This window comes from Passer domesticus, chromosome 11, assembly GCF_036417665.1.
Source record: "Passer domesticus isolate bPasDom1 chromosome 11, bPasDom1.hap1, whole genome shotgun sequence".
NCBI lineage: Eukaryota > Metazoa > Chordata > Aves > Passeriformes > Passeridae > Passer > Passer domesticus.
Window position 1 is genome coordinate 12966426 of NC_087484.1, and position 19242 is coordinate 12985667.

The following is a 19242-nucleotide window of genomic DNA, read 5'->3' on the forward strand; positions in this document are numbered from 1 at the left end:
AACGAAAACACCAAAAGCTCGCTAAGAGTCAGACTCCATACATTTCGCCTTTGTTCAGCCCCTCACTTGCCTCCTTCGCAGCTCCATCCGAGCCCCTCCAATTCCTAGTTCCAAACAAAGAAACTTTAAACTCATCCTCTCTAATTATAGCCGCTGGTAAGCAATCCGCAGCGCAGGTACTGGGGAGTCGGACCGGCAGCGCTGCTGCGAGAACCCTTCTCGGGCGAGAATTGCCTCATTTTGAGAGGTATAAAATGGCCATTGCGGCTAGAAAACAAACAAACAAACATCAACGACAATAAATAAACTTTGATACGCCTTGACGGAATGTTTCCCTGCAGTTTATCTGCAGACGCAGTGTGCCTGTGCTCGGTGCAGGAGACAGCTTTCAAAGCAGATCTATTATGTAATTTTCCTTGGATCTCGGGAGGCTTTACAGGGTTTGGTGGGTTTTGGGTTTGGTTTTTTTTTTTAGAATAATGGTGAGCTGAATCTACACGTTTGCATTTATTCTACGGAATCTATTTGATGGAATTGCAATAGCTCAGAGCAACAGGTATACCCGCTCTAGGGAGCGCCTGGGTGTGGACACAGTCTTAAGGCGGGTGTTGCACTACTTTCTGTATTTGGTGCTAAAATTAGGCGAAGGACAGAGTTGTCAGCCTTATTGTGAAGTGTGCTGGGCGATGGCATTCGGAGAGCTGGAAAGTTGGGTAGTTCAGTGCTAGCCTGCCTCCCAGTGCAAGGGGAATCCAGTGATCATCCCAGGTCGGTGCAAAATGTACGAGAAGGCAGACGAGAAGGTATTTTTAGGAAGCGTATCTAAATATACAGTGTAAGAGTGAATGTAAAAAAAAAAAATGTTGTGGGTTGTAGAAGTTATCAAGTGGGATTTGCGGTGCGCTCTCTGCAGGAAACGAAAGCTGCTCCAGTTCAAAGCCACATGCACCAACGTGACATATAAGCCATTAAAATATCATCCTGACGGCTCATTTCTGCTTCATCATACATTCCCTAACTGCTTCCAGAAAGCAAGAAAAGAAGAAATGAAGGATGACCGCCTCGATGCAAGCGCCAAAGAGGTGGTGGGTTCCTAGGGGGGGGTTATTGTTTTCTTCTTTCATTCTTTCTTTCTTTTCCCTTCCCCTCCACCCCCACTTTTATTTTCGCCAGTTCAGAAATGAGGGGAAACCTTCAACAGGTCGCAGGGGTAAGTGCCTGGGTGTAGGGGGTGCCTGTGCAGTCCGGGCAGTTGGCTAGCCCCCACCGCCTGCCCCAAGGGCTGGAAGAGAGCTCCCTGTCGTCGGGGGGGGGTCGTCGGGAGGAGGCTTGGCCACCCCGGGAAGAAGGGCTGGAACCTTGCGGTGCGGGGGGGGCAGCGCCTCGGCTGCCCCTCGCCCACGTGGGGCAGGGTCCCGGCGGCACCTCGGCGGGCGGGGGCGGACGGAGGGCCGAGAGCCCGGGGAGCACCGAAGGGGGGACCCGACACCTTCTGTCGGACGCCGGGAGCCGCGCCCGCCCCCCTAAATGCAAAGGGAGGCTCGGCCTGGAGGTGCGCGCAGCGTATAGCGGCGGAGCCCCGGGAACAGGGCGGCGGGGTGCGCAGAGCGGGGCTCAGGCGCTCCCCGCCCCGACTGCGACCGGGCTGGCTTCGGACGGGCGAGCACCGGGACCGGAAGGGTCCTGCGGCCGCCCAGGCAGGGCCGGGAGCCCGGGACGGCGTGCAGAGCGGGGACGAGCGCTGACAATGGCGAGCCCCGTGGGGAGGCGTCCCTGGGGACGCGCTCCCCGCCCAGAACCTCGCCCACCGCCGCGCCCGGTGCCGCGGGGGCCCTCCGGGGGACCCGGCGCCCCGGCACCTCAAGCCCAGCTTTATAGGCGGGTGCGGGAGGGATGGAGCCCGGCAGCTCGGCCGGCCCCCTCCGGCCTCTCCCCGCCCCCCGCCGGCAGAGCCGGGGGCGCTGCTCCGGGAAATGGGTGCTGCCGCCTGCTCCCGGCCCGAGGGGCCGTCCCGTGTCTGAAACCGGCTGGGGAAGGGGGAAAGATCCCAAATCCCTGCCCAGGGCGATACACCCGAAGGTGACCTCTGACCCGAGCCCAAGTCAGTGTGCCAGCCCCGGGCACCGGCACAGCGCCGACCGATGGGGGCTCGCTTGGGCTTCTCGCCGACCCCTTTCCTGTCACTGCTTTGTCACTCACGATCCCTCAGCCCGGGGAGTCCACCCCTTTGGCCGGGCTTCTCTCGGGGCTCTCTCCACCCGGAGACGAGAAACTTTATTCCTGCACCGAGCCCTTCCCGGGGAACGCTCCCTCCGCCCTGCGCGGCCGCGGAAAGTCCAGGTTGGGTGACAAGCCGGTGGCGGCGGGGCACACGCCGTCGCTGCTGCCGCCCACTCGGTCTGGCTCGGGATGCCCCGGGGCGGCTGCTCCGGCCCCGCTCAGCCGGCTCCTTCCCCCGGTGCGGGAGCAGCGCTCGGGGAGGGGCGGGCGGGTCCCATCGCAGCCCAGCGCGACACCGCGGGCAGCTGTGCCCCACACTAGCGCCCGACATCCCAGCGCTCTGGGCAAGGGGACATCCTCACCCTCCTGCTCCGCCGAAGGCACAGTGCGGATGAGAAAAGCGTGCGAGGTCGAGCTAGAGTTTTAGCCAATATTTACTCTGAAATGCAGAACTGTTTTGCCTTCCTTTTTGTCATCTGGTAACCATTTGAAATATTAAATGCAGCGATTTTTTTTTTGTCCAGTTTCAACAAGTTTTGGCGAACACTTGGGAACTGAGCACTCTCCAGCCTCCCACTCTAACCAATAAAGCACAACTCCTGCAAACCTCTCACTAGCGGGGCAATGTTGGCCGCTCTGACTTGGGAAAAGTGCGAGAATGAATGGAAGTTGACTAGGAATTTTAATTCCTAATGGATTGTTAAAGTTTTCGCAGTAATTTTCATCACAGCAGTGAAAAAATACTGAGAACATCAAATTATTTATGAAAAATTATGACTATGATACCATGATGAAGTTTCGTAATTAATACATCAAGTGTTTGTCTTAGTACAGATTTTTGTTTACTAGCTCTGGAGTGCCTATAATAATAGTAGTAGGAGTAATAATAATAATATAGCGAGAGTAATAATAATAATAATAATAATAATAATAATAATAATAATAATAATAATGTCGTTTTAAGTAACAGATTCCAGACTCTAGTGTGCTTTTCTGTATTAAAAACAAAACAAACAAAATCCTGAGAATTTCAAAGATATCTGCACAAATTCAGACTCAGACGCTGCTTCCAGCCCCAGGTCTGCTCTCAAAGCTGTTGCTGCCGCTCAAAGCAAGCTGTGCAAAGTTCTGCCTGTAGCAGTGGCAGTGCTCTGCCTTACAGAGAGCAAAGAGCAAGCTGAAAATTATAGGCAGGGAGAAGTGCCAGGGTGGTACTATACTAATCCTTGCTGAGACAACAACTTGTGTTGGAGGCTCGCAGAGAGTCCGGAATTTAATTTCGGGACGGAAGGATCTGTAAACAATATAGCCGAGTGGGTAAAAACTTGCCTTACAATAGCCTGCCAGAAGGTGAATGTCAGATCAAAGGAGAACTGAAAAGATGTCCTTTCATATTTTTTTTTTTCTCCTAAATCAGCCATGGAAACTTCATGACTCCATAAAACATGTGCTGCTTTGCTGGGGAGACAGCCTCCAGTTTCCCCTCGGAGAAAGCTTCCCTTCCCCTCTCATTGCCTAACTTGTGTTTTGGTTTGGTTTTATGGGTTGTTTTTTGGGGGTTTGGGTTTTTTTTCCTTTTCTTTTTGAATCCATGATGCCCATCATATAGGGTGCTTTACTCATTCCATATCACACACAAATAGTTTTGCTCTTAACTTTCTACCTCTCTCTCCAAACAGGAACAAAGTCAGGAAATGAGGCACAAGACTCCCCTTGTAATGAGGAAAAGAAAACGACTTTACAGAAACATCCTGGAAAAGTCAAGTAAGTTAAAATATGTCCTTTTTACAGTTCAAAGGAGACTGTATTTTTTTCAGCTTAGTGTTTAACGTACTTGCATAAACACAAATCAGCGACAGAACACCCCACCAGCAGCTGCCTAATCCTGCTCAATGCCTATTCATTTGGAGGTTCTAGAATTAATATTTGACGACTCTCTCATTGAAACAACAACCCCTGACCCCATGTGATTGCACTGTCACATTATTCTATGACATATTCATCTTGAATTCATTTACGGACGATTTGATTGGAATGAGGTTTGACATGTATTGGATCCTATTAAAGAAGAAGACTTTGATCTTGTTGATGGGGTTTACATGATATGTATCATCTTTACCAGGGATACCAGGCTTCCACAATGTGGTGTCTAAGTAGTCAGTGACTGACAGCTTATCTGACAGGAATACCTTAATCTTGAGGTCCTGAATGAAATATTCTATTTAAAATAAGCATATGATTTGCTTGTCCTAGGGTAGCTCTAGGTCACAAAATGTGAGAGGCAAACCTAGGCACAAACCGCTGCTTGTCTGGTAGCCGACTTCCCATTGTTTGGGAGCCCTGAAATAAAGAAGTCCCCATAAGTGGATATGGGGCGAGGGAATAAAAACAAAGGCAGAGTGTGCTCTCGAGCTGCTCGGTACCCTCTCCTCCCTGAGGTGAAACTGGCATTGCTGAAAGGCGTTCTTGAACCACCTCTTCCTAACCAGCAGTGCCTTCTGCCGGGGCAGGCAGGGACTCGGCTCAGGTCCCGAGTCTGCTTCCCGCATCCCTCTCTGCCAAGGCGACTTTAAGGGATAAGGAATTGCGCAGGGTGACTTCCTTGGTCCTCTCTGTTTTCACTCCTCGCGTTTTTTCTCTTCCCCACAGTAAAGATGAGGGGTTTTCAGAGAGATCTCTTCACCGCCTCTCGTTCGGGGTTTCAAGCCTAAAAAAGTAACCCCCGAAGCCTGTCTGAAGTGCTCAGAGCATCCCGGCCCGGCCCAGCCCTGGGGCACCGGCTGGATATTTTATAGTTGGCTGGTCGGGAAGTTTCCACAGAGGTGGAAGTGGGAGAACACAGGGTGGATTAAAGTCAAATTTGGCTTTCTTCAGTGCTTCCCGAGGGCAGGAGCTGTGCCTTGAGCTGAGCACGGTTAGAAAGGGGGCTATCTTTGAAGCAATATTCGAGATAGCGACAAGCATCTTGATGTTTAGGTAGATCACTACCGAAAGAACAAGGCTAAGGTGAAGCCGGTGAGCAGCTGGGGCCGTTCCCACCCCGCAGAGGGATGTGCAGCCGGTTTCAGCCGCAGGCCCCGGCGGGGCGGGGGTGCGGGCAGAGGCCGGAGGGTCGGGGCTGCCCACCCCGAGCTGCGGCAGGCGGAGCTCCGGGCCCCGCATGGCGCAGCGGAAAGCAGCGGGGACAGCTCAGCCCTCAGCCAGGGCACAGCCCCGGCGTTCTTCCACGAGAGCCGGGTCGGGGGTCAGAGAAGCGCTTGTGACTCGTCTTGACAACGTGTCGCCTCTTTAGAGCAACCCTCCAGCTCTGGCCAGCTTTGGGGCCAGGGGCTGAGGACGGGGTCGCAGACACACAGCAGCCATAGGAAAATTCGGGCTCGGGATCAAGCAGCCAGTTTGCTGGCCCTGCAGAAGCTGTTGTTGACACATTTGAGAGTTTGCCGAGAGCCCGGCGTGTCTGGTCAATCGGGCTCAGGCCGCTGCCAGGAAGCAGGAGGCCTCGGTCACCTCTCGAGTGGCAGCAGTAGGAGCTCCCGCTGCCAAAGGGCTGCACCGACAGGCGTGCAAGTTTTCAAAACATTGTGGGAGATGAGCGGGGCCCGTCCGGGTCGGGGCCCGCTCCCCTCCTCTTCCCCGTTTCTCCGCCTCCCGCAGTCATGTGGCGGCCCCCGCCCGCCCCCGCCCGCTCCCCCCACGACAACCGGGGCTCACATCAACCTCACCTTGCAGTGAGGGACACCGAGGGACAGGTTCTCCTTCGCTGCCTGGAAAAGGGTGTGAGAGACAGCCCTGAGTGGGGGGCAACTGAGAGCCATGAGTGTCTGGCAAGAAATCATCACAACATTTGAAGTGAACTTAGGGCAAAATGGTTATGACTTTTTTTTAAATTGGCAAACTCTTCCAGATGTTTTCTCCCTTGACTGAGAAGTGTCAGAATTGATGGATAACAAGTATGTAGAGATGCAGTGTTTTAAGGAGGTATGAGGAAAGCAGCTTTATTTGGGATTCACAGTCTCAGTACATTTGTAAGTAACAGATTCATACTTCCTAACGTTTGTCTCTTCTGTGCACTCCTATTGAGATGGTCATGAATAGGACTGTCAAATCCATTTTGTAGAGCAAGTAGACTTGAAAGTTGAGATATTGTGAGGATGGTGTGTGGTTTAAAATGCCTGCGTAAACATGTTATGTAAGGTTGGGGAGCTAATTGCATCATTTGTCACTTTTCATCATCTCCACTCAGAAAGATGCGTGCAAGGATGTATCTATAGCTAGTTACCTAAATATCAGCCTAGTTTTACAGTGCAAGTATGGTAAATGCAAGCAGAGACAAAGTACGTGATTGCAGCCAACCCAGAATGTGCAAAGCTGTGACAAAAATGTCTCCTATGTGGTTATGTGTGTCCTAAACTTTAATCTTATGGTTTCCAGCCATTGCCTTGCAGTTTCAGTTATGAAAGTAGCTGGGTTGACATTGCCAAATAGTTTCTTGTTTTACTACTACACATAAAGCCTATTGATCGCCAACACTTAAATTCTTATGGAAATGCAAAATTCTGTGCTGGGAGCTTTACCTGGCATGCATCTGGTAAAGAACCCACTGGCAAGTTAACAGCGAGTCAATGTATTAAAATGATGGGAGTTTGATAGGATAGGTAGAGAATTAATCATTGCTATACTTCGTAAGACCGTGAGGTTATTGGTGGAGCCGTTTTTGTGTCAGGATCCAAGTATTATGGTAATAGAGTGGGTAGATATTTAAAGATGTGTTTTTCTTTCTTGGAGCAGAAGAATCTTTTCCCATGTTTCATTAACTTTTTTTAAGTTCACAATCCCCTTCTTAAAAACTTAAGCAGATGCTTCCTCCTGTGCTGAAGCCCTAAGCTTTTCTAAACCTGTAAGGCCTCAGTGTGTCCAGCTAAAACCCAAACCCACACTTCCACCACTAGCACGCAAACCCTGCAGACCATGTTATTTCCTTCAGGTGAGAATCATCAGAACCGAGTCCGCTATGAATGTTTGGCAATGCTTTTCCTTCAAGCCCAGGACGGGGATTTTACGTGCAACTACCCTGTAAGTGTGCGTGAGAGAAAGTGAGAGAGGGAAAGGGAGAGACTCCCTCTTCTGGGTTAAACACTCAGATTCAGCCTGAACATCACAATTTCTCGCATTGCTCCGGCGGCCGGTCATCAGACAACTTTATGAACAGATAAAACTTGTCCGAGGAGGGGGAAGGGAATGCGAGTCTCGGGATCCTTCGTGGGGCGGCCGCCCAGTCGCGGGCCGATCCCCGGGCCCGGGCTGGTCACGCCTGGCCAGGAGCGGCCAGCGGCTCCTGCCGGGCAAGGACCCTCTCCCTTCCCGCGCCGCAACAAGTGCCGAGGGCCCGCCGGCGGGACCGGCTCCGGCACCGCTGCCGCTGCTCTGGCCGGGCGGCGGGGACCGGCGGGGCCGCCCGTGCCCTCCGGGGGCGAGCCCCGCGACCGCCCCTGGTCTCAGGGCAGGGCAGCGGGAACGGACAGAGGCGAGGGGGAGGCCGGGGCGATGCCCTCCGCTCCCACAGAGGCTTTTTTCCCCGGCCGCAGGCGGAAGAGCGGCAGTGCCCGGCTCCGGGCGGAGCGCCCCGGGCGGAGCCCTCAGGGCGGGCCGGGCCGCAGACGGGGGCGCCGGGGGAAGGGCTGGCCCGGCGGCGCATGCGCAGCCCGTCCCCGCGCGCGCCCCCCGCGGCACCGGCGATCTCCCTTTCAGGCGGCGGCGGGACCTGTCACGGTGACGTCACCGCGGCGGCAGCCAATGGGCGGGCGCGGCGATGCGCGGCCGGCGGGGCAGCGGCGCGGCCGGAGCGCGGCCCGGCCGGTCCCGCCGCGCCGTGAGGGCCTCGCCGGCCCCGGGCAGCGCGGGCCGCGCCGCGGCACCGCCCCGGCCGCCGCCAAAGCCTCCCGCCGGCCCCCGAGCCCACCCGCTGGCACAGCCGCCCGTGCGTCCCGCGCCAGGGCAGCGGGACCGCGAAACTTTTTTTTTTTTTATTTTGGGAGAAAGGAGGAAAAAAAAAAAGAAAAAAAGAAAAAAAAATAGAAAGTTGTTTCCCCCGCTCCCCCCCTTCCCCCCCGCTGCCCTGTGTATCTCTCCTCCCGCTGTCAGGTGACTTTTTAGCGTTAGAAGCTAATGAGCGTGGATGCTCTGGGGATCCCGGTGATGGACCCCGCTGCTCTCTCCAGGCGGAACACGGCGCTGAGATTAGCAGGCTTGGCGGGGGCTCCTGGCCGCCATCTCCACCCCCCTCAGAGCGTGACAGGCTTCCCGGGCGTCGCCGGGCACCCCCACACCACGCAGCCGGGGCAGCACGCCGCCGAGTGCCGCCTCGGGCCGCAGCAGCTCCGGCCAGAACACATGGGGCACCGCCACCATCCTCCTCCTCATCCTCCTCCTCAGCATCACCCCGCGGCCCTTAAGATCAGCCCTGCCCCTCATCCCCACCACCAGCTCCTCCACCACCACCACCACCACCATCATCATCATCATCATCATCATCATCATATGGCAGGCCAAGCCGAGGTGCTCTCTAGTCAAACGGCAGCGTTTGGCCCGGCGCAGTCACCAGCAGCCCCTTACCCCGTGTCTCACCCAGCCCAGGCTCTGGCAGCAGGTAGGGACTTCTTCATACGCAGAGACCTGCCGGCCCCACTCATGCCAGGGCTGACCGAGCAGCACCCCGCTGCAAGTTCTCACCACGGACTGTTTGTCTCAACAACAGGTAGCTACCCCGGACACCATGGTCACCAGCACCACCACTCAGAAGCTGGGAATCCCTCTCTGTTCACTGGACTCCATGAGCAGCCTCCCCATGCAGCTCCAGGTGGCCATCTAAACGGACAGCTCAGACTGGGGTTACCTGGAGAAATGTACGCCAGGTCTGAACATTTCACTCAAGTACCAGCCTCCAGGACAGATCATTTTGCTGCTTCTTCGCTTCATAACTACGGTGGTATGAATCTGAACGTGAACCTGGCTCCACACCACGGCCCGGGTGCCTTCTTTCGTTACATGAGGCAGCCCATCAAACAGGAACTCATCTGTAAGTGGATTGAGTTGGACCAGACTCCCAAAAAATTATGCTCGAAAACTTTCAGCACGATGCACGAGCTGGTGACTCATGTCACGGTGGAGCACGTTGGAGGACCCGAGCAGTCCAATCACATATGTTTCTGGGAAGAGTGTCCAAGAGAAGGGAAACCTTTCAAGGCCAAATATAAACTTGTAAATCACATCAGAGTCCACACAGGTGAAAAACCTTTCCCCTGCCCTTTCCCAGGCTGTGGCAAAGTGTTTGCCAGATCAGAGAATCTCAAAATACACAAAAGAACTCATACAGGTCAGTATGTAAAGCTCTCTTTACTCTTTCTCTCCGTTATTCCGCGTACTGATTTGCTGCCTTTTTTTTTTTTAATGTATCCTTTGAGTTGTTATTGAATGCACGCCAAGTACTACTGGAAAATAAATTCTCAGATTTGTTTGCTTCTTTACCGTTTGGAGAAGGGGGAGGAAAGGGGGGGAAGGGGAGAGCGAGAGCAAATCTCAGAATTCTCGTTCATATTTTTTTCTGGTTGTGCGGAGGGGTTGCTGTAATGTTTATATGGGTAGATATGTGTAAATATCGAACGATACAGCTACTACTTCTGCTAATTCACACAGGCGAGGATTTTTTTTTTCCAATTTAAAGTAGTCGGGGGAAAAAAATGAAATCATTGTGCAAGCTCACAAATTAAAAGTGAACAATGGAAGTTACAACTTGTCTAGTCAGTTTTGACTGATGTCGCTGAGATGCTGCTGCTCGAACATTGTGAGAATAACACAGCTGCGACCTTTTCGTTCAACAGTTCTGTTTTGGGCAGAGGGAGTTTCAAATGTTTGATCTGAATAACACTGACATTTTTAATGAGCATTGCCTTCCAACGACTTTCTGCATTCGCAAATATGGGGAGCTGCGATTTCTGATTCTCGTGAGGGAAAAAAAAAAAAAAAAGAAAAAGAAAAGAAAGAAAATAAACCCTTGTGTTCTTTCGGCCTGTACATTCTGAAATGTCATTTGCAGATCTGTTAAGTGAAATTGGGACATGTGTCAGAAACATCTGTTAGTTCTAGTTAACAGAAAATAAAGTAACACGATGGACGATCTTGCAGAACTACGTTTGAACTCTTCCGGCCAGGAAAGCATTTATAATTAATGAAATTGCACGTAGAAAGTTTTCACACTTCCAGGAGCAGCTTGTGAAGTTGTATTAATTAGTTTAGCAGCCGGTGTTTGTAGTCCATAGCGCTGGCTTGTCTTTTTTTTTTTTCTTTTTCTTTTTTTTTTTTTTCCCTTCTCTAAAGAAGATAAAAAATAAACCCTTTTTGGAAAATTTAATCTGTTCCAGTGTAGGGTTTTCCACCTCCCACCCCCTTCTGTACAGCCTTATGCACTGCGAGGGAAACTACATAATCCTATTGTAAGATCTGCTTACAGCCAAACGATTTTTTTCGCCTTCCAGTTCATAAAACTCCCCTTCCCCCATGCTCGGTGCAGGGCTTGACCTTCCAGGAGTTGCATTTTTTATGATAGAGCGCGACGTGATATAATATGCAGAACATACACTAATTTCGTACCGCTATCATCTAAACATAGCACTGAGATTTTACAGCGACCGTCACTCGTCACCTCATTATTTTTCCATCGCTCTATGAGGAGTAAGTCTGTGTGCGGGGCGGGGGGGGTGGGGGGAGGAGGTGGACGACAGCATAGCTGTGTTCCTCGGCTGCCTTCTTGGCCCCCTTTTTCCTCGAAAAAGGGGTATCCCCGGGTCACGTAACTTGTATCCCAGCCAGTTCCTTGTTGGATCAGCACAGGTACAGCCATTAACCGGGAGAGCTCATCTCTTAATGATAGTGTTTTTCTTAAGTAAACAAACTTTTACTGCTCTTTAACGGCCTCACTGTTTGAAGTCTCTGAAGCAGAAAATGGTTAAATTCTTGGGAAAAGTGACCTACATCGGAGATGCAGGTTCAGGGCAAACCCGAGAGCGAAGATTTGCGTTTATTAAACACCATTCGGCGCGTCTGTACTTTTGGCTTTAACTTTCTCCGTGATTAATTGCTGTATTGTGCAAACTCCTGCAGGGCCTTTATGGTTCCAGCGTTTCTATTAAACACCCAGAAGTTGTCAAAAACGCAATGTTTCTGAAACCCTGATAGAACTCACTACGAATTATTCATGAAGACAGTTCTAGATTCAACAGGAAAATTATTGCCTCCTTAAATATTAATGACTTCTGATTTCTCCGAGGCTGGGGAGCAGGCAGAGGGATATCTGGCGGTGTACGAGTTTTCCAGGTTGGAGGATAAGGCCGTTAAGGCGGCGGCAACGGGACGAGCAGGACGGGCTGGGATCACTTCAGCGCCTTCCCTGAGGGCCAGGAACAATGGTGCGAGGCGTGGGACGGAGCCCCGCTCCCTCCCTGCGGCCCCCGCCGCCCCCGCGCCTCGCCCGCAGCCCGGCAGCCGCCAGCTCCGGCTTCCCCCCACCACCGCTCACCCGGAGAAGTTGGTAAATACCTTAATCCACTCCCGGAGACGGGGGATTATGCCACAAATTCCAGGCTGAGTTTCACTGAACACTTTTGCCCAGCTACAAGTGTGGGGCTAAAATGGCGGTCGAGTCTCCATCGCCCGCGGAACTTTGTGCGTGGCTGCGGCTCCGTGCCCGGGCTGCGGCAGCCGGGACCTGTGCAGTGTCCTCTCCCTGCCGGGCCGGGATTTCCGCGAAAGAAAACCTGCTCTCGCGAAAGGAATACTTGCAAATGGCTCGGATGGCTCCTCTTTATTGAGGCGTTCAGGGAATGCAACCCAGGCAGCTGAGAAAATGCTGCCCTCTTCCCACTTGAAACCCGGCTGCACGGACGGACCTTTCAGTGGCTCTTTCAGGGGGTTAAGCGAAGTTGAACATTTTTCAACTCGGCAAAGCGCAGTGCGGCGCAGCCCGCTTTTACCTGAATGGAACTCACTTTGCACAAGCAGAGTGCTTATGAGGATGGCTTTCCCTGGGGTCTCCTAACTTACTGCTTGCTTGTACTACACTAATATCCTTGATTTGTTGTCTCAACTTAGATGCTGAAGGTCAAATTATTTCCTTACGTGGAACTCTAATTAGATTATAGGCGGGCGTGTGTCTATGCATATGCACCGCTGTATGTCGACGGTATTTGGTTACAGAATCCGCATCGTTTTGTGAGAGACCTTATTTTTAACCTCTTCCCTCCCTTCCCTCCAACGCCAGATATTTACCCATCCTCTGCAAATGTTAGCGGTGCAGGATGTCAGTGCTCCTCATTGACCATTACAGTGCGGAAAGGGCATACTTTAAACGGGGAGGCTTGAGCCTTTCCCACCCACCTTGCATAAAGTGCATTCATGTGAAATATTTGGAATGCCTTCTTTTATTTGTCTCTGCTCGCAGCCGAGCCCGATGTAGACTGAGTCTCTCCTAAATTTAATCATGACGAATTGAGAGGGAAAAAAATAAAAACGACAACCACAAATGCACAACCCAAGAAATTAAAAAAAACAAGCCAAAATAAACACACAAAACCAAATATTGGAAGTCCTTTCGGCTACATACGCCATGATGGTGAACACAGTTGCTTTGTTTGCACTTCACGTTAAGGTTAGGCCATGTATTTTTGTGGAATCCTCTCCGCCCTGATACTTTTTGACTTTTGACGGATGAGGAGAATATTTTCATAATCGGTTGATACAGGACCTGGGTACCCCTTGGCAAACAGGGTTTTGCAGTTTGCTATTGTCAGCGACAATAATGCCGTCAGCATTTCATCCTGCATCTGGCTGTGGCGTGTTTCCTTGAAAACCTCCTGTATATCGTCTACCATGCCAGGTCCACACGATTCGAGGTTACACTTTCACACGACTCCAGCAACACGATTGTATTTATATTATGCGTAACATCACTTAATATATGATCAGACAATTTAATCCCGATTCAATTCCTCCAGTGGCTATGTAGGTTGAAATGAAAAGGGAATCCTACCCTCGCGACAGTGCCGTGCGCTGGCCTAGTCATCCTTCTGCTGAATCTTTATGGTTTTTCCCGCACAATCAGTGTCTTTCTGAAATATTTCGGACTTGAGCACATGGTATCAGCAAGCTGGGGAGCAGGGAAAGGAAGGGGATGTGGATCTTCCATGGCATTGTAATCAGTACAAGTATGAAGTGGATGAAATATGAGTTAGCCAGGTTATGGAAAATATTTCCACGTGCCTGGGGAACTGTGAGAAATGTATTTAACGTAAAAGCCTTCGAAGGGATAAATCACTGACCGCTCTTTCTGCAGGACTTCGGAGTCTGCGGGGACAGCACAGGTTTGCTCGGAACGAGCAGTTCTCTAAGTTTTTCCTTGTTTCGGAGCTTTGTCTTTTGCACAAACCCTTAGGATGACACACACACAGGCCAGGGGAAAGAGAAGGAGAGGCTGGCTGGGCAGGGCGCCCCGTGTGCGGAGCCGGCCACGCGTCCGGGTGGGCACGGAGCGGCGGCTCCGGGGGATGCTCGGCGGGGAAGGGCAGAGCTAGTGAGAGGAGATTCCGCGGGGAGAGGAGCCGTGGCAGGGCCGGAGAGAGGGGTCCGGGGAGGCTGTGGGGGTGAGGGATGCGCTGCTCCCGGCCCCGCCGCCGCCGCTAATGGCTGTGCTCGCCCATTGCCTCCTGCAGGGGAGAAGCCGTTCAAATGTGAATTCGAGGGCTGTGACAGGCGCTTCGCCAACAGCAGCGACAGGAAGAAGCACTCGCATGTCCACACCAGCGACAAGCCCTACAACTGCAAAGTGAGAGGCTGCGACAAGTCCTACACCCACCCCAGCTCCCTGAGAAAACACATGAAAGTGCACTGCAAATCCCCTCCTCCCAGCTCCGGCTACGAGTCCTCCACGCCCTCCTTGGTGTCCCCCTCCTCGGACTCCGGCCGGGAGCCCCCCGCCTCCTGCTCCCACGCTGAGCCCTCCGCGCCCGCGCAGCCCACCGCCAACCTGAGCGAATGGTACGTGTGTCAAGGCGCGGGGCCCCGCGGCCCCCCCGGGCCCCCCGGCGCCTCCCCGCCGCCGCGCCTCCCCACCGAGCCCCGGCCCCGCTGCTAGGGCGCGCCGGGGGCGGCGGCGGGCGGCCCGGCACGGCCCGGCCCGGCACGGCCCGGCCGGCACGGGGAGCGCCGCGCCGGGCGCGGGGAAGCCGAGCGGGAGCGGCAGCGAGAGGCGCTTGGCGGAGGGAGAGGCTGCGGAGCGCGGGTGGGCCCTGCCTGCGCCCCCGGCACCGGCACACGGGAGGGCTGCGCTCGCCTCGGCCGGGGCGCTGCCGCCTCCTCCCGCCGTGCCACACACCCCCACTCTGACCGCCTTGCTCCAGTTTGTTTACATGCCAGCTGATTTGCATTCCCCTTCCTTATCCCTATCCTTTTCCCTTTCCTCCCCTTCCTCTTCCCATTTTCCTTTCCCTTTCCCTTCAGTGGTTTCATACAGATTTTCTCTGTACAGATTTTCTCTTGTCAACAGTATTGTGTGCTGCACTGTTCTGTTCGCCCAGGATTTTCTGTGAGAGTGTGTTTTTTTAAAGAAATATATATATATATAAACTATTATTTGTTACCAATTTGTACAAAATGGATCCATTAAATTTTTTTATTAATTAACCCGTTCGATGGACGTTTCTGTAAAGAATCTCCTTACTTTTCCCTTTTTCTGTATATAAATACATATATATATATTTCCTCCCCCCACCCAGTAGCCGCTAATAAAGAAAGGCCCAGGGGGGTGCGATGATTGACTGTCCATTTTAGCTCCCACTGGTAATGACTCCTAATACCTAAACATGCCCGTCCCCACCCAGAGCGCGGCTCCTGTTGAACCGTGGGCGCTGAAGCTCCCGGGGGGGCGGTTCTGGCGGGGTGGGGGGACACCATTCCCTGACGTCACTGCCAGGGCGGGGGCCGGGCAGCCCCCGGCAGCGGGGACCTGGGGCCGCTGCTCCACGGCTCTGCCCTGCCGACAGCCCCGAGGAGAAACGAACCGCTCCCACAACGCGGCTTTAGCATCTCCGCGCTGTCCCAGAGCCTCAGACCTACAGGGTTCACTGCACCGGTTCACAGAAAGAAGGGAGGGGGGTAAAAAAATAAACAACCCCCAAAATAAATAAACAAACCTCTCCACTGGGGTAGCTTGAAACTACCGAATGGTGCCGTTTTAATTACTTTAATTATGTTTAAGAATACCAGATAGTATAGGCAAATAAATAGCGTAGGCTGCTGGAAAGGGTTTCTATGGCTTGAGGAGAGCAGACAGAAGGCTGCTGTAAGCGCATCCTCTGGTGTTTGACAGATCACCTCCGCACGCAGGTGACCGGGGTTACTGTGTGTGTACCACGGTACACGCACGCACATACACACGTGTGTGTTGATACCGAGAAATATAAAAGCGGCAGGAAAATAAATAGCTGGTCAGTGACTAAAAACACCCCAGTGCCCAGTGCTTTCCTCACTTATACACCCGTATTTTTCCCCAAGGCACCAAATCGGCGTTCCTTTCCTCATTCGCCCAAACTCAACAACTTTTGTGTTTAAACACCACGGATAGTGACAACAGCATGTCGCTAACGGGAATACACTTAGGGAATCAGCTAGGTGACAGCAATGTGTGAAAGAGGAATCTAAACAGGGGAGAGTAGTGCCTTTCTCCAGCCCCCGAAACTTGTGTCATAGAAATCGAGAAGTGCAGAACCCAGATGCGGGCAGGGAGGATGTTTCCATCATGTCCCGAGATCTGTTTATTTCTTTATTTCTCTATTTACAGAAGTATTTGGATGTGCAGGCTAATCACCTTTAATTTTTCATTTGCTTGTTACAGATGTCTACCCCGTTGCTCTCAAGGTAATCTAGACAGAAGCAGCTGAAAGCCTGAATCTTATGCCTTAGACATCAAAGCAAGCTCGCACAAAGAAGTATTTCTTCACAACGGTGAATCTTCATGGTAAGTTAGGATTTCTATGGCAATAGGCAAGTCATACTTAAATAGTGAAAGGCGAAGTCTGGAGCCCGTCCAGTCTTTTCATTAAGGACATAATATTTACGTCTAACAGGCCCTTTTTCTTGTGTATACAAGTATATATTTTTGTTTGACGCGAACTAAATCATTTTCATTTAATTTCCGGTAAACAAAACCCACGCGAACAGGGCACTTGTTCCAGACCATAATAAAAATGGATAAGACTGTCAGGAAGAAAAGGCCCGCTTGAACCGTCGCCTCAGCTCACTTTTGTTTCTGCTTTCTGCCAGGATCAGAGAATGCATTTGGGATTTGAGGGCGAGTTTCTAAAGGCAAGGAAATGGTTTTTAAGGGGGGAAAGAAAAGGAGAAAGGTCTAATCAAGCTCGGGTTGTTCAAAGGGCCTGATTTTGGGGTTGAAAGTGTGAGTTTTATGGTGCATCAGCATGCCACGTTAGGATCGCTATGGTAATGAGGAGAGCAATAGCAAGCGGCCTTCAAAGGAGGCACACTCCATTTGAGACAGTCTATTAAGATACATTTGCACTGACCTTTGGTTTCATGCTAGCTTAATACACTCAATCTGCTCCCCGCTAGAGATAGACTTCCTCCACCTAATGCACTTCGGCGGAGCTGGGCTTTGCTGGGCTTCGCCCTCCCCCCGAGGCGCGCTCCGTTCCGACGCTGTAGCCCCGCTCTCCTTCTCCCCAAAGTAAAGGGCTGCCAGCCCCCCAAGCTCGGCCCGCTGTCCCAGCCTTTCTGACCAGCTTCCAGCAGCAAAAACTGGCCACAAAGCCTGAGGAGTGCTTCCCTTCCTCCCCACCAAACGTGGGAGCGGAAGATAGGATGGGGATTGGAAGATCCCCCTCTTTGGACTGTCTCTGTCTCAGGGAGTAGGTGTCCCGATGGAAATCCCCCAGGAGCTGGAAAGCGGGGTGAGCTCCGGGGGGACACGGCCGTACCCCCTTGTCCCTCCGCCCGGTCCCGCTGTCGCTGCGTGGCAGCGAGCGGAGGCTCCGTGGTGCGGGGGAACTTGACACCCGCATGGCCGGGGCCATGGGCGCTGGGCCGTGGGCCCGGGAAAGTTAGAAGTCCATGTTCCAGTAATTGTCTTGTTGTTTATTTTATCCAAGTACCCTAGTGAATAGGGGAAAAATAAACACGGGGAAAAAAAATTCAAACAGTTGAGTCGTCTTTAGTGCCAGCCCTTGTGGTTGAATAAAAAGGATGGTCCAATTTCTATTGAGCTGAGAAATCTTTGAAGTGGGAGTTATTATCTGAGAAATTCCTGCTCGTCGTCCTAACAACGCTGATGAAACGTAAAAGGTTCTTTGTCAGCGATTTGTTCTCCTCTCTGTCAAACTCACCCTGCCCGTTAGCTTTAAACCGTTTCTAAAGAGATAAAATCAAACTTTTAAAGATAACTTTAGGGGCCCGGAGGGTTCAGAAAATACCAAACTATCGAATCCTGTGTATAGACATACATCTGGATATATGTGGCTGTGTCTGCGTGAAACTCTGACTGTGTACAGATGTCCATGGATGTCTGTATGACCTTACAGTTCGAAAGTTGAAATTATGTCCATTGTTTTTGCATTTCATCCTCCAAACTTTTCCGTCTAATAAATTATTCCTACACACACTCTGCACGGAATGCGATTCTTAGGCGAAGGCAGAAACGTTGGGTTTCATTAACACCACTTTGTGACCAACAAATGTTTTCTCTCCAGTAGAGTGAAAGCAAGAGTGTAGATATAGAGTAAATTCTTTGATCATTTAACAGTCCGAATACCTATCAAGCATGTATATACTGCAATGTATCGAAGTTGTTAACGCATTCAAAGTGATGGCTTCCATATGCTCTCATGTTTTATTGTCTGTACGTGTAAGGATAGTCAAACTGCATCCCTTTTGTATCTTCATTTTATAAACATAACGGTGTTGTATTGAAATGATTCCCTGATCAAGTTTTATTTAGTAGTTTCTCATTGGATATCATGCAGTGCCCTGTTCGGAATATGAATTCCTTGAAGCTGTAACTCATCAGTGTACTTCTGTTTTAGTTGTTAAAGAATTATCTGAGCCCAATCCTGCCATTCTAAGCCACACCATTAATTTAATGGGACCTTTTCTGAGTAAAGACAGAGTCAAATTAGAGTGGAGTGGGTATTATTATTATTATTGTTATTATTTTTTGGTCTTGTCATATTTATGGGAAAATCTAGCACATTCTTTGTGAACTGTACAGAGAAGAACCCTCTGACAAATGTAGCTTGCAGAAAAACATTTACAATGTTCGTATACTGTCTCTCTTTCCAGACTTCTTATATTCCTTATTTTTCTTTATCACGTTTGGCAATGAAAGAATGTTCTGTTGTGTTCTTGAACATACTATTTATTTTTAATACTTGGATTTTTTTACAATAAATATTTATAAGCATTTCATTTCTATGGTTATTTTTAATGTGCACTTTTAAATTATGTGTTTGTACTGATGATACCGAGCCATTCCTAAAACACTGTGTAATCAACCTTCTGTTTCTGTTGTTTTTTATTTTAGTTGAAAAAAAAAATGCCCAAACCTGTGTACTATTAATGTGGTGTACAATCAAGTATTAATGAGTGGTTTTTGTTGGTCTTCAGCCTTTTTTAATGTTAATCGTTTTAGGTTGGCATTTCCATTAAAAGAACAGAACAAAACAAACTCCTTCTTTGGCTTCATTTCTGCGACAACATTTTTCAGATCGCAGACTTCAAACCAATTGTACTTTAGGCAGCGGCCAAGGTGCAGGGTGCGGAACCAGAGCCCGGTGTCAGCCTGTCCCTCTGGGGGTAGGTGCGTGTCCCGGTTACCTCCGCAGGGGCTCTCTGGCTCCTCGCGGGCACTGTGCGACTCTGGGGACACCAACACTGGGATGCTGGGCACCAACACTCGGGGTGAGTTTT

The 19242-nt window shown here is 51.2% G+C and overlaps 1 protein-coding gene across 6 annotated transcripts; it reads left to right on the forward strand.

Moving 5' to 3' along the window:
• Positions 1 to 976: 976 nt before the first annotated feature.
• On the forward strand, positions 977 to 18983 carry ZIC4 (Zic family member 4). Of its 6 annotated transcripts, XM_064385774.1 has the most exons (4): positions 977 to 1085; positions 3900 to 3984; positions 8975 to 9592; positions 13980 to 14949. In XM_064385774.1, exons 1-4 carry the CDS (start codon positions 1047 to 1049, stop codon positions 14399 to 14401), a joined length of 1164 nt encoding a protein of 387 aa, XP_064241844.1. In that variant the 5' UTR covers positions 977 to 1046; the 3' UTR covers positions 14402 to 14949. The 6 variants fall into 6 exon arrangements, with proteins under 6 accessions (XP_064241844.1, XP_064241845.1, XP_064241841.1 ...); XM_064385775.1 differs by lacking the exons at positions 977 to 1085; positions 3900 to 3984 and adding an exon at positions 7029 to 7293; XM_064385771.1 differs by lacking the exons at positions 977 to 1085; positions 3900 to 3984 and adding an exon at positions 16160 to 18983 and having other exon boundaries at positions 8339 to 9592; positions 13980 to 14304.
• Positions 18984 to 19242: the final 259 nt, after the last annotated feature.

What these genes read in the sequence shown, in the direction of transcription:
- ZIC4 (XM_064385770.1), top strand. Translation starts at nt 8,386, where the DNA reads ATGAGCGTGGATGCTCTGGGGATCCCGGTGATGGACCCCGCTGCTCTC. An exon ending in ACACAAAAGAACTCATACAG is followed by an intron (nt 9,593 to 13,979) that starts GTCAGTATGTAA and finishes TGCCTCCTGCAG; the next exon opens with GGGAGAAGCCGTTCAAATGT.